Source organism: Periplaneta americana, chromosome 17, assembly GCF_040183065.1.
Source record: "Periplaneta americana isolate PAMFEO1 chromosome 17, P.americana_PAMFEO1_priV1, whole genome shotgun sequence".
Classification (NCBI taxonomy): domain Eukaryota; kingdom Metazoa; phylum Arthropoda; class Insecta; order Blattodea; family Blattidae; genus Periplaneta; species Periplaneta americana.
Genome location: NC_091133.1, coordinates 67,532,098 through 67,547,185, shown reverse-complemented (window position 1 = coordinate 67,547,185; position 15,088 = coordinate 67,532,098). Strand labels below are relative to the sequence as shown.

The window sequence follows — 15,088 nt, the reverse complement described above, 5'->3', positions numbered from 1 at the left end:
GTACAGCTTACTGTCTTAATCAAGTTTCGTTTTAAGTATAACTATTCTGAGTTATCAGATCACCAGCCATTCACGCAGGCGGTTCGGATTCGAGTCCCTGTTAGGCCTGGGATTTTTCATTGAAAAATCCATAGTGACACTTGTGACGAACAAGATCGTAGTTGGCTGTTTTCTTGGGATACTCCTGTTTCCCATTATTAGACATCTACATAATTCCGTCAATATTTCTCTGTTCCATCATAATTATTCCATAGCATTCTCCGGCTGGCGACACACTGTGGCGGCCAGTGTTGCCAACAAATAAATTTTATTCCCGTCAGTGTAACATCTGAAAATCTGTCAAAATCCGACAAAATAAAAAAAATACGACCATATCATATCTATATACAAATAAAAAGCAAATTTTAATACAACTTATTTACCAGTCTTGATTAAAATAATAATGCGTCAACATCTGACCTGATTACGAGGAAATCTGAAACACGGTATTCCTTAACATGGTACGGAACGGGCAGGGCTGTTCAAAGAAAAAACAAAATCCCCAAAAAATTAAACAATTAAAAATGACAGCCGCTAGAAAAGTCAAAAGAGATGTAAATCGTAATTTCCGCCAGAAAATCCGTCACCCGTCAAAGCCATTCTTTTCCCGTCCGCTACGTTGAAATTCCGCCAGTTTTTACGCATCGAACCTTAGTGTAGTCAGCCGGTGAAGGTTTTGGGAATGCGCCATTTTCTGTGAAAAAGCGTTTCAAAAATTTCTTTCGAGAAAAATAAAACAATATATAGTTTTTTTTTAAGATTACCATCCTGCAAAAACCAACAGTAAAAATAATAGTCCTAGCAAGTTCTGTGCAAAGTTGCATCCTTCTAGCTCAAGTAGGTTCTGAGTAAAAAGTTGCATAACGTTCGTGAATTTAAAATGGCGGATATAGTATATACAAGCTCACCTTAAGCAGGTGTCACCCCTGTATTCAGGTAAATGATATCTAGTTTCAATACTTCTATGACATGTATGCGACCCAACTGTAAGCTTTCCTAGCAGGAAAACGACACATCTGTAGCAATTTTATCACATAGGAAAACTGTTGCTCTTTATCTCCTTTCATCTGAGCCGTTGTAAACAAATTTATTTAGTACAGTGTGTAATTAACTAATTACTGACGAGTCAGAAACAATTTAATTGGCAGAAGCTTTAATAATAATAATAATAATAATAATAATAATAATAATAATAATTTATTTTTATTTGTTTACTTTATTTTATTTATTTACTTATATTTAATGTGCTGTACAACAGCCAGTGGCCAATTACAGTTCAGCACAAACAATATAACAAAAACATCAGAAATGATATAAATTACAATAAAAACACAAAGAAGTAATTAAAATAATAGCAATTAAATAAAATGATAATTACAAATGAAATAAAGGAATCATATAAATGAAGAATGGAATCATATAAATAGAATTACAAAGATATGCAAGATGACGAGAATATTATAATACAACGACAATAATGACATTGGATGGACGGAATAAAATGGACGACTAATATACTTAAATAATGACAATTAAAAGTAATCGTAATTGAAAATGAATGAAATCATGTAAATTAATAAACAACAAAATAATATAAAAGGTGTTAAAATACACATTTAAACAAAAACAAATTAAACTGACATAAAACTCCAAATTATATACTGCACATTAAATGGATCCAAGATAGATCCACGCAAATTAGCATATTTTATACATCTGCAGACCGGAGAGAGAGATTTAGAATTTCTATTGTAAAACATTTTATGAAATCTTAAACCCTTAGCAGGAATACGAAGACTGATATTGCTTAGGAAAGATTCATAATCAATATCACCCTTAAGAACTTTACAAAAAAAAAATAATAATAAATAATCAAGATCTTGCCGTCTGGCAAATAAACTACAGCAATTAAAATATTTGCAGTTAATCTCATATTTATAATCATCAGAATTAGGTAAAAATCTATAAGAACACAAGGAAATAAATTTTCTTTGAATATTCTCTAGCTTAGCCGAGTCAGTGGAAGTAATGGAGTTCCATACTACATATGCATATTCAAGCTTGGATCTGACCAATGTATAGTATAAAATTAATAAACACATAGGAGTAGAAAAAGAATAAGTTTAGTTATGGATCTGATTAGACCAAGCATTCTTAATGAATGGGTATAAATATTGCACATGATTATGGAAATATAATTTAATATTGCTACTACTACTTACTGGCTTTTAAGGAACCCGGAGGTTCATTGCCGCCCTCACATAAGCCCGCCATTGGTCCCTATCCTGAGCAAGATTAATCCAGTCTCTATCATCATATCCCACCTCCCTCAAATCCATTTTAATATTATCTACGTCTCGGCCTCCCCAAAGATCTTTTCCCCTCTGGCCTCCCAACTAACACTCTATATGCATTTCTGGATTCGCCCATACGTGCTACATGCCCTGCCCATCTCAAACATCTGGATTTAATGTTCCTAATTATGTCAGGTGAAGGTACAATTCGTGCAACTCTGCGTTGTGTAACTTTCTCCATTCCCCTGTAACTTCATCCCTTTTATCCCCAAATATTTTCCTAAGAACCTTATTCTCAAAAACCCTCAATCTCTGTTCCTCTCTCAAAGTAGAGTCCAAGTTTCACAGCCATACAGAACAACCGGTAATATAACTGTTTTATAAATTCTGGCTTTCAGATTTTTTGACAGCAGACTAGATGACAAAAGCTTCTCAACCGAATAATAACACGCATTTCCCATATTTATTCTGCGTTTAATTTCCTCCCGAGTGTCGTTTATATTTGTTACTGTTGCTCCAAAATATTTGAGTTTTTCCACCTCTTCGAAGTACAAATCTCCAATAATAATAATAATAATAATAATAATAATAATAATAATAATAATAATAATAATAATAATAATAATAGCGATGTAACAAGTCCCAGAATCTCAGAAGGAAAAGAAGAAATGAGATTTACTTTTGCAGTGGATGTCGTGGTCCAAATTCGCAATATGGCAATACCAAGCTTGTGCATTGTTGGAAACACTATTACCACTTGTAGAGATTTCCGGGACAGGCTACACAATCCAGTGAGTCCGGATATTTTTACAGACGTATAGAATTTAGTTTCTTGATCGGACATACTCGGCGTCTGGGAGACGCGGAGAATGGAAGAACCATCGGAAAAGTGGCTCACGAAGTCTAAGCGAAGGGAGAACGTAAATAAACTGTGCCAAGTGTGAAATTGAAAATCATCCTTTACTGTGTTGGCGTCTTGAAGAAAGGATCCTTCCTCCTAACAGACGATAAAAAGTAAAATATGCGAGACCCAAGTGTATTTTCAGAATCCTTTTTGTGTGTGTATGTGTGTGTGTGGTTGTGTGTGTATGGGGAGGGCTAGTAGGGGAAGGAGAACATAAAAAAGAAGTCTAAAGGGGAGGTTCGAGGTATAGATTCTTTATAGCTTCTTCCCTTTCACATTTTTTTTTCTTTCCTCTACTTTTTGATATTAATCAGCTGTGTATCAGTTTCGAAGTGACGTCATCGCTCTGTGTGGTAGTGGGGGTTGCTGCATTTGACACCGATGACAGATGCGCTTCTATTAGAAGGGTGCTTCCCATCTTCCCCTTCTCCACGACTCCCCCTTGCGGTCCTCAAATTCTATCCAACCTCCCACCTCCTCTTCCCACCTCAACAGTAACCATATATCCCTTGTCAGAAAGCTTTACTGTTTCGTCTCGTCTTCAAACTCGGTTCCGTGACGTAGCATCTAAATAGGGCATCATGGGAACGAATGCTGTATTAAGTTCTTTAATATCCAAGACCCGTACCAAAATATTTGTTAGATCATTTTGTAACGTAGCATTAATTCTCGAGAGCTTCTCCAGGAGTAAAGCGCTCCTTGGCGACCTTATGCGTCTCGGAATCTATTACACATAATATTCATCAACTTTAGTCCTACGGTGTAGCTTAAATGTTAGTTTTCAGCGCGCCTGGGTTCGATCACTAGGAAGGAGTAGAGGTATTTTCTCTTTCATAAGGATCGGAGTGTAACCATGGGCTATCATAAGGGGCTACCTTCTATAAGATTACGGAATCTTTTCAATCAATTTATTTTATTATTTAAGAGTCTGATTAAGAAAACTTAAAGCCATAACTTATTAATAACTTAAAATGTTCGACAATAATAATCCACAGTGAATAAAATACGAGTGACTTAGTGCAGGCCATTCGTTTTCTCGTGAAACCAACTTGGCGCGGGAGAGGAAGAAGCTAACCTTCCTCGCTACGCTTCCACTTGCAGCTAGCTAGCAAACTATAGATTAATAATTGCGAAAACTCCGTTGTAGGAGGTTATTAAAGCTTGCCGCTGCGCTGGAGGCGAAGTCGGAGTTTCCCTCCATTAATCTGAACCATTGCCGCTACTGACTGACAAGTCATCTGATGCATCACTGCTGTCAATTAAACATTCTCGTAACGAAATTATTCTGTCAGTTTCACTTTCTATTACATTAGCACTAGAAAAATAGTGTTCGTTGTTATTTTTAACGTGCTCAACACATTTTTTCCACGCGGCGACACAATCGTTCCTTTACGTTAATAATAGACCCAGTTTATGTTACAAAAATATTATTGAAAAAACTGTAGACAACTGACTAAACTTTTTAGGCTGTCCCTTTAAGTAAATGAAACTAAGCAAAACAATAAATGTTTATATTTAAAGATAAACAATGAAGGTAAATAATGTTTATGTACGCGCTATTTGTTGGATCGCGAGCAGTCAGACATAAACTTAACAAGTGTTACCTTGTTTACCCATTCTATTAACATCGTTTTTTTTTTCAACATAGAGTAGAGTCTATTTAGACGATTTCATACACTGCAACTATCCATTTATCTCTTCAAGATAAAAAGTTTATCGCTGATCGTTTTTCTACTTCAAAAACATATTTTACCACACTACAATAGTATAAAACAAACTCAAAATTAAGAAGTCGTACATTTGTTAGATTGCGGTGACTCAAACATCTTAAGTATCTGCAAATAATTCTCTTCAACATGCTTTTTTCCTTTTTAGAATCTGACTACTACTTTTTGAGTTATTATTAAGTATAAAAAAAATGCGAAAATATTTTGCTTCATTGAAGGCCTACATAAGTAACGCCTTCTCCCGTTACTGGTTGAGAATTAAGGAGGAGGTGAATAGTATATTGTGTCACTCTTTAAGATCGACGCATAATAATCTTGAGCCGCTTTTCAGCGAGGTTTTCAATTCCGCGACAGCACCAGTTTCTGCGTTTTTATGCGAAGATCCTTATCTCGCCAAAAGTTTCGTAATTCTTGACTTGTTCCACATCTTAAAGCCTCAGTGCTAATATAAGGTCTATGGAATATAATAAATAAAATGAAAAAGAGGAATTGGATAAATTATAATAATTGTTATATAATATGATTATAATTATAGTAAGTATAGTTTTTCCATTGCTAATTTTCTAAATTGTAGCACAACGTTTCGAAGAGTGGATCTCTCTTCGTCGTCAGGTGAAAACCTACTGTGGGGATCGTTGCAAACAGGGATGTCAGACAGGCTAGCTGTTTGTAACGATCCCCACAGTAGGTTTTTACCTGAGAACGAAGAGAGATCGACTCTTCGAAACGTTGTGCTACAATTTTGAAAATTAGCAATGGAAAAAGTCCAAAGAGCTCAACCATTGAACAATTCACCGTTGCTGTCCCTCCTTCATTCAGATCAGTAGCATATATTATGAGTTCTTTGCTTGTTTCTTATTGTGTACACAATGTCATGACAAAAATGCAGTCAAGAAAATAGTAACAAGATGTGATTCTCTAAGAAGTAGGACAGAAGAATGTGTTGCAATTAATGGACATCACATTGAGCATCTCCTATGATATTGACGAACACGTAGGCCTACTCATAATCTTTGAAGATATTAATTTTAGGGTATTTACTTGGTAGACCTTTTTTCTTCTTTTTTTGAATACTAACAACTCTAAAAATATTGAATAATGTTTTTAACACTCTATATAATGAGAAAATTTGTTTCATCTTTATGGTAATAAATTTCTATCTATGAATGAACACTGTATTTTGAAACTTAGTTCATGATGTGTAAGATTTACATTGGAGGAAACGACTTTGAGACAAGCATTCTTCAAGTACTTACTTTCGGTTTCTCGTTTTACCATGGTTCTGTTATTGTCGTACAATGAGATATAGTAGAACTCCAATTATCCAAACTAATAGGGGATAGCATCACAGTCTAGTATATACAATCACGAAGCTCAATACGTAGGAAATACGCATCCATACATAGTTGCTAACCACTAGGATCGCTACTATCGCCTCATCACAGACAAAGCGAAATAGTACCGGCACAGTCTATTGTTCCTAGTACCCTCAACAACTCAAGCTTCGTAGCTGTATATTAGACTGTGGTAATATGATCCGGATATGCAGGAATCCGGATAATTGGGTCGGAAATGAAGAGAGTCTAGGAACAGCAGTAGTAAGCTACTGCGTGTATCAAAAGTGCAAAATGACTATAGGCCTACAGTTTATAATGAACAAAGTTACACATATTCAAATAAAATAGAATTTTAAATGGATTAAAATTGTAAGAACTCTTCACATTCCATACAGATTAGAACTTTACTTATGTATGAAAGTATAATTAAATTCTGTTTTACTTACTGTGTGGTGTTGTTTGCAGTTCACCCTCTCATCCAAGTCCCGAACCAGCTGGTTGGAGCGCCCACAGGTACAGACGTCACTCTGCAGTGTCACGTAGAAGCTTCACCCAAAGCCATCAACTACTGGACCAGGGATACGGGTAAGTGATCATCTTACTTTCACCTCTTCAGGTTTCAAACGCGATTTCTCTCCAAGTGCTGACGATTTATTACATAAACTGTCGTGACCCATTTGAAAGAATCACAATTCTGAGATATAATAACTGTTGTCAGCAATGTATCAAGCGAATAGATCGGCTGTATGATCGCCTTAAGGCTCCTTTCTCGAGATCGGAGTTATGTACTTGTCTTAATTCAATTCTCTTGGTCTCGCCATATTTCTTTTTCCATTATTTTCTTTTTGCATTCATAGTATACTCCCTTCTTTCTAGCCTTTGTTTTTTATTATTTTTTCTCTTACTTTCTTTACCTTTTCTCTCCATTTTTATTTCTTTCTTTCATTCTTGTTTTCTTTCACTTTCTCCTTTCTTTCATTTTTCCTCCTTTCATTCTTTCCTGTCTTCTTTCTTTCCGCATTCCCTGTATCCTTTATTCCATTCTACTTTCTTATTTTCTTTCCTCTTACATCTTCTTCTTTCTTCCCTCCTATTTATCTTCGTATAATCTCTTTCTTTCTTCAATCTACCCGGCCTGTTATTCTTTTCTTTATTTATTTCTCTCTTTCTGTCTTTTTTCGTTTCATTTCGTTTTTCTTGCATTTGTATAAACCCATATAACCTCCTTCCTTTCATCCCTGTCCCCTTCTTTCTATAGGTTATCTTTTCCTGCCTTTATTTCCTTTTTAATTTTTTAAATTATTCTCTTTTCTTTTCATTTATTATCTGCTCTTTATTAATTACTTTATGGTTTATTTCTGTCAATATTTCATTAATTTTCCTGACTTTAATTACTTCTACAGAAGAAATTGCATTAAATCAATTAATTCCAAGGCCCAACAAACCACAGAAGGTTATTGACCTTCTTCACAATTTCCTGCATCCCACTCTATCCTCCGTCTCGTGTTCACGTCATCCTAGGAAGATAATATCCGTCATAACTTGATCTGTGCATTGTAGTTTCGGTCTGTTAAGAAGCCTCCGGCGCTCAGATCGTCTCTTCATACACTATTTAGCAAGATGTCAATGTATGTTTTGACAACGTATCTCAAGCAGTGAATTCCCTTAATCATCAGAACTGTTGTGATTTCCGGATCCTTACATAACCTTGTAATTAATTTATTTTTTCTAATTCCCAAAACTCCATTTTCAATAATGGGACCAAAGATATTTCTCAAATTTTATTAAAAACCACAAGAATATTTTCCATTTTATATGTAATTTAGATGTTTCGGACATTACCTGATTCAAATAGGAGGAAGAAGAATAAAGTGTATAAGATTTGCTAATAATATGGCGTTGTTAGCAGAAGAGGAGATGTTACTAAGGGATATGCTACTGGAGTTAAATGACAGCTGTGAACAGCATGGAATGAAGATAAATGCCAACAAGACTATGACCATATTCATAGGAAGAAAAGTAAAGAAGGTAAACTTGCGAATTCTAAATGAGGCAGTAGAACAAGTGGACAGCTTCAAATACTTGGGGTACTGTAAGCAGTAACATTAGCTGTTGTCAAGCAGTCAAAAGGAAAATAGCAATGGCAAAGGAAGTTTTTAATAGAAAAAAGGAGCATCTTCTGCGGACCTCTAAAGAAAGAAGAGACTGGGGCAGAAACATGAACATTACGACGAAGTGAAGAGAAGCGACTAGAACCATTTGGAATGTAGATATGGAGAAGGATGGAGCGCGTGAAATGGACAGATAGTACAAGAAATAAGCCGTGTTGGAAAAAAGTGGCTGAAGAAAGAATGATGCTGAAACTGATTAGGAAGCGAAAAAGGAATTGGCTGGGTCACTGGTTGAGAAGAAACTGCAATTCTGAAGGATGCACTGGAAGGAATGGTGAACGGGAGAAGAGTTCGGGACAGGAGAAGATATCAGATGATAGACGATATATATGGTTGTAGTACTGTTTTATAACATCGCATTTTAGTAGCTACTGGAAGTATTTTGGAGAAGTACTTTGTTTTTAAAGTATGGAAACGTTTGTTAACATTTATTAATCGCTCACGAATGTCTATTTCCGTTACGTTTTTATCTGTGGTGTTTGTTGCCTGAATATTAAAAATATCCAACCATCTGAAAGTTAATATTATCATACGACAATGGCGTCTTATTACCATTACCCATTGAAATTTCCATAACATTTCCATAGATTTTCGCTGCATTTGTTTGGATACCTACATTATATCCTTCATCATTTAGGGCCGTATTCATAGACATTCTTAGCGCGGGCTTCCGGTGGATGATCAGAGAACTAACGTTTTTCGTATTCATAATCCAGTGTTAGCAATATGATATGATTTAAATTTGTTAACTTGTCGGACCAACATGCCTTTCAAATATGATATGAGATGAATCCTGTACAAGTAATCAGTCAATAGCCGGGGCTAGTTTAGCACGCTCGTAGCGCGGGCTAGCGAAATGTCTATGCATAGCACCCTAGAGTCTTCAATAACCATGAAATTCATTCTCTGTTTTTCCAATAAGGACATTATCACCCGCATATACAGTACACTAGAACATTGAACTTAGACTAAAAGGAGAAGCGTGTACTTCCTGCAATGCTTTTTCTAAAACGAGATTAAAATTTCTGGTGACAGGCGAACTACCTGTCATACTTCACTATCAACTGTAAAACTTTCTGATAGCACTCCGTTAATTTTTTGTACACTTTGTTTCTGCAATACACAATCTTGTGACATACCAGTTTCTGGGGAACTCCATTTTCTCCTAATGCTTTCCATATGTGCTCTTATATACGTAAATTGGAAAGAGAATTGCGAATTGGTTTTTATAGTTCTCACTGCTTTCTTTGACAGGAACACTGTACAAGCGAAAAGAGTAGATTTAGAAAAGAAGGCTTTAAACGAACTGTGTCTGTCCTTTCTAAGCACAAAATATAATATACGTTCCAAGAAATGGACTGTGCGAGGTATTCTCTCTGATTCACGGGGCTCACTGCCACTTTAAACTTTTGATGTTGTAAAGATAGAGTATTTCAATTATACGGCATTGAAGTTATTTTATACAATTACTTAAGGACTTACTCCAGATACTTCATTATTATTTTACACTTTAATGGCTGGTAATATACCTGTTCTTGTTCATAAAAATATGTATTACTCGACCGAGGCCAGTGGAGTCCTGCAGCTCGGAGCGCCACTTGTATTGCTCCTTTGTTCGTATAGCGTCATCACTATAGTTCACATTACGCCCACTCGCCTTGGTCGAGTAATAATTACCCTCTAATGGTTTATGTATAAAAAAATTGGAATGTGTTACGGATTCTAGTGGTCAACCTCAATGGAGAGCGGATGATTTATAAAAATAAATCTTTCTCATCATTTATTAACTACCAATTTATCTTTCCATCGTATTCATTTTATGTATTCAATTCGTTGATTTTATTTCCCTTTCTTTCTTCCTTCCTTCCTTTTTCTTACTTCCTTCTCTTTCTTCCTTCTTTGTTTCTAATGATTAAAGGAACAAAACTTTTTACATAGGAATAATGAAGGCAGGAGAAATTCAATAAGCCAAAAGGCTTCAATGCAAGGGTATAGCTAACCCGACTCCTGCTTCAAGTCTAATCTAATCTAATCTGATCTGATATAGTCTAATCTAATCTAATTTAATATAACCTAACCTAATCTAATATAACCTAACCTAATCTAATATAACCTAACCTAATGTAACGTAATGTAATCTAATCTAATCATACTCAGACATTGTTCTCCATAACTATCACTCCGGTGACCGCAGAGGTACGAATTCAATTGCGCAAAATTATAAACCTGCCCTCCATCCTTGTGCTGCTTGAGAAATGGCGTTCAGCCATAGTTTAACACACAGTTTATAATATTTACTGATGTTCTCAAATTGTGATTTATTAGTAATTATCAATATGTCTATGCGTTATTATAAAATATGATGCATCTGGCTTCGCTTAGTTATCGATAAGTTGAAAGGTTATTCAAATACTAGTAGCACGTAACATTCTATTCCATATTTCAAACTTATTTTACGTATCTTGAAATTTATATTTGCACCAATATTTTAATAATAATAATAATAATAATAATAATAATAATACAAGTAATACGTAGAAATTTTCATTCTCTTGTTCTCCTTTTCCAAGTCCTTCACACTTCTACACCTACCTACCTTGCCTCCCGTTTCAGTTAGCCTACCTGTCATCAAATCATAATCTCTTCACACGTACGCAAAATAGCCGCATACTAGCCATACCAACACATAAGACATCATCGTATTCATCATCATACACAATCTCGCTCTCGCGCCTGTGGAATACCCTACCCAGTGACATCAGAGACTGTCGGAATTTAGTAGCGTTCAAAAGCAAACTTATTAAGCATTTTCTTACTGCGTAGAGTAGATTTAATTTTTACTTAATCAATAAAAGAAATGCTTCTCTCTTCTTAAATTTTACAATAAACTGTCTAGCATTTATTAATCAGTTAATCTTTTAGTACTCTGACTTTTATTGTATCTGTAAATTTAATATTAATTGTAATTATAATTGTAATTGTATTCTTATTCTTAATATTGTAGTTGTAATCCCCTGGTAGAGGGGTAGAGAAGGCTTGATGGCCTTATCTCTACCAGGTTAAATAAATAAATAAATAAATAAATAAATAAATAAATAAATAAATAAATAAATAAATAAATACATAAATGAATACATAAATGAATAAATAAATAAATAAAATAAATAAATAATTTATTATAACTGGCAGAGTTAAGAGCAATCTGCCTCCTCATGCACTAAGTGCAGTTTTTCAGTTTACTTGGTCTTTACATTAATTAGACATGTGCAAATTTTCAAACCCAAAAGGATATTTTCTTGTTAGGGTATTCTTCACTCATCCTAAGATTTGTGTGAATGTTATAATCTTTATTGGCATCTTTCTGTTACATAATAAAGCCTCTCCTACGTTATTCCCATTCCTACCTATCTTCGCGTAGGATAACCTGACCGAAATGGGGAGGCTCTGGGGATCTTGTCACAGCGGTATAACAGATATCTGTATCATGAATTCATGAACGTCTGGGGAAATACAGCGGAGCATGCTTGACCAGAGGCTAAATGTGGCAGCCCCACTTCTCCGCTATCTAGTGATAAGATTAGCAACCTATCCTAGGGGAAACAATTACTTCCAATACGACATCTAAATAACCAGTAATTTGGAAATGATTATTATCGTTGCCGTCAACATCTCGAAATTCTGTTGTTTTGGAGTGCATTGTTGTACATGTTATCATTTCTAAATGCATACATGTTGCATCATATTATGATGTAGGTGTCAGTTGAAATTATATTTCAAATAAATAAATAAATAAATAAATACATTAACACAAACTGTATTGTGTAGGTTGAATATTTTATTTTTCTCATATCTTCATTATTCCTATAGACAACTTCATATTCCTGAGGGTATGTCCAGAAATATATCTGAGAAATTACCTATTCGTGGCATCCACGATTCTCTTATCTCTTCTAGTCATTGTCCAGTTCTCATCTGAACCGTGAAACTCATAAAATGTATAATGAGAGAATAATTATTTTGTGCTAGATTTATTTGCACTTTTTGTACGAAGTTTATGCGTTTGTCTTTTGTGATCTTATTTATTAAGGCAATTTGAATATTAAACCACTTCAAAACGAAATATGGACTGTTCTGTTCTCTATAAATATGCAACTTAATACCCTATTACCTTATGACCCAGTAATATCAGATCCACAAGATAGTTTTGAGAGAGGTACTTTTAAATTTAAATAAAATTTATAGTGGCACGGTTAAGAATCTCAGTAAAGAAAACAAAATGTGGCAAATCTAGTTTTTCAGGTAAATTTCCCTGCAAAGCATAATATATACGTTACTGTAGGTACGTCAATAGAAAACCACAATTCCAAGTCATACAGAGTTTGTGTGCACTCGTTGTGGGACTCTGGCGTTTCGTCAGCCCACTCTAGTTGTGTGGATAAAAGGGAAAATTTGAGACGATGTCGGGTGGAGTTCTCGGTGCGCAGTCGGTAGAGCGCCGGTGCGTTCAACCAGAGGTCCCGGGGTTGATACCCTGCCCCGGAACAATTTTTCCCTTGAAATTATTCAAAGTCTGTGGCATTTAAAGGACCGAATCCATTAACAAATAAAATATTCATCAATGGCAAAACAAGAGAAGAAGCGAATGTTTTCGGATTTTTAAGGAATTTGATTTCATATAAGGGAGAAAAAGAGATCAGCCACAAATAAAACAATTATTTGAAAATAATAGGTATAATGAACTCTGTATTGAAACAGCGGAAATATCTAAAGAAAACTATACTGAAATTATTAATATAGGCTACTACGTCTTCCCATACTTCTGTGCGTTATTGACAACTGGAAATTAAAACAGGAGACGCATAAAAAATATGAGCAACATAAATAAAACACCATGTAGACAGAATGATAACAAATAGACTTCTCAAAATTTAAAAAAGCCATGGACCATGGGCAGGGCATGTAGCACGTATGGGCGAATCCAGAAATGTATATACAGTGTTAGTTGGGAGGCCGGAGAGAAGAAGACCTTTGGGGAGGCCGAGACGTAGATGGGAAGAAGACCTTTGGGGAGGCCGAGACATAGATGGGAAGATAATAATAAAATGGATTTGAGGGAGGTGGGATATGATTGTAGAGACTGGATTAATCTTGCTCAGGATAGGGACCAATGGCGGGCTTATGTGAGGGCGGCAATGAACCTCTGGGTTCCTTAAAAGCCAGTAAGTAAGTATCGGCCAAAGGAAAGAAGGCAGGAAGAACTCTGATTACAGACAGTAGGTGTGTTGGCAACTTGAAATTACAAATTTTGAACTTTAAAAACTTAATTCAACATTTCGTAGCAGTTTTCATGTTTGAATTTAGCGTTTTTGGCAGAAAACATATGTGAAAAAATTGACGGTGGCAATTCAATGTCATTTGTGTGTTAACACGTGCATTTTCTAGATTTTCCAGATAAAAATCTTAAAAGTAAGAAATAAGTAAAGAAACATAAAATTACAGTAAAATTTGAACATTAAAAACATGCAAAAATTATGGTATGATTTCATTCCGATCCATCTTGATACGTACTTAATTACAACATCCGCTACCACATACAAGTTGTCAGTGAACACTGAACCAAAGGTGATCGCACAGGCAGCCAATATTCTACGATCAGCACCAGACAGATTACTGTAGTTTGATAGCTCGAGATAACGGTACAGATTAGGCTATGATCTATCTTTTGAAAAAGTTAGGCTGGAACAGATCAACAAGTGGTCTAACTCTGTGGAAGCTACATTATTATTATTATTATTATTATTATTATTATTATTATTATTATGCCTATTAAATACTTTATGGATATATACAACTCAGTAGACATTTACAACTAGATTCATTACTTCTTGCAGACGATTTAGCTCTGGTGGCGTCCTCAGAAGATGAATTACAACGTTCAATTTTTAATTTTAACAAAATTGGAATTAAATATGATATGAAAATAAATAAAGAAAAAACTAAAATTATGGTCTCTGCGGAAAATACCCTGTGCCCAGCAAAATATGTTAAATTCAAAAATATTGGAAAGAGTAAATTATTTTACATATCTCGGATACACATTGTCTTTTTTCGATGAAGTAGATATTTCACAGAAAATTTCTAAATACACCAAAACAATGAGAATAATAACAACAACATTATGAAACTTTCCCTAGTATAAACTTTCCCTAGAATTCGCCTATACAAGACCTTGACGAGACCTGTACTGTGTTACAGCAGTGAGGCATGGACATTGGGGAAGAAAGACGAAAGCAGAATAACGGCTAATGAAATGAAATTTATGAGATATACAGCGGGATATACGAAATGATATCACAAATGCAATGAAGATGTAATGGAAGAATTACAACCAGAATCTGTAATTAATCACATAAAACATTATCGGAACTACTACTACTACTACTACTACTACTACTACTTACTGGCTTTTAAGGAACCCGGAGGTTCATTGCCGCCCTCACATAAGCCCGCCATTGGTCCCTATTCTGAGCAAGATTAATCCATTCTGTATCATCATATCCCTCAAATCCATTTTAATATTATCTTCCCATCTACGTCTCGGCCTCCCTAAAGGTCT

General features: G+C 35.0%; 1 protein-coding gene across 4 annotated transcripts in view; it reads left to right on the top strand.

Annotated features, from left to right (window-relative positions):
• LOC138693158 (lachesin-like) overlaps nt 1-15,088 on the top strand; it is a 1,789,721-nt gene that overhangs the window by 1,717,501 nt on the left and 57,132 nt on the right. For all 4 annotated transcript variants that reach the window (XM_069816848.1, XM_069816850.1, XM_069816849.1 and 1 more), the window contains one exon: nt 6,767-6,886. In XM_069816848.1, coding sequence (XP_069672949.1) covers nt 6,767-6,886 — 120 coding nt within the window. The remainder of the gene's footprint in view (nt 1-6,766; nt 6,887-15,088) is intronic.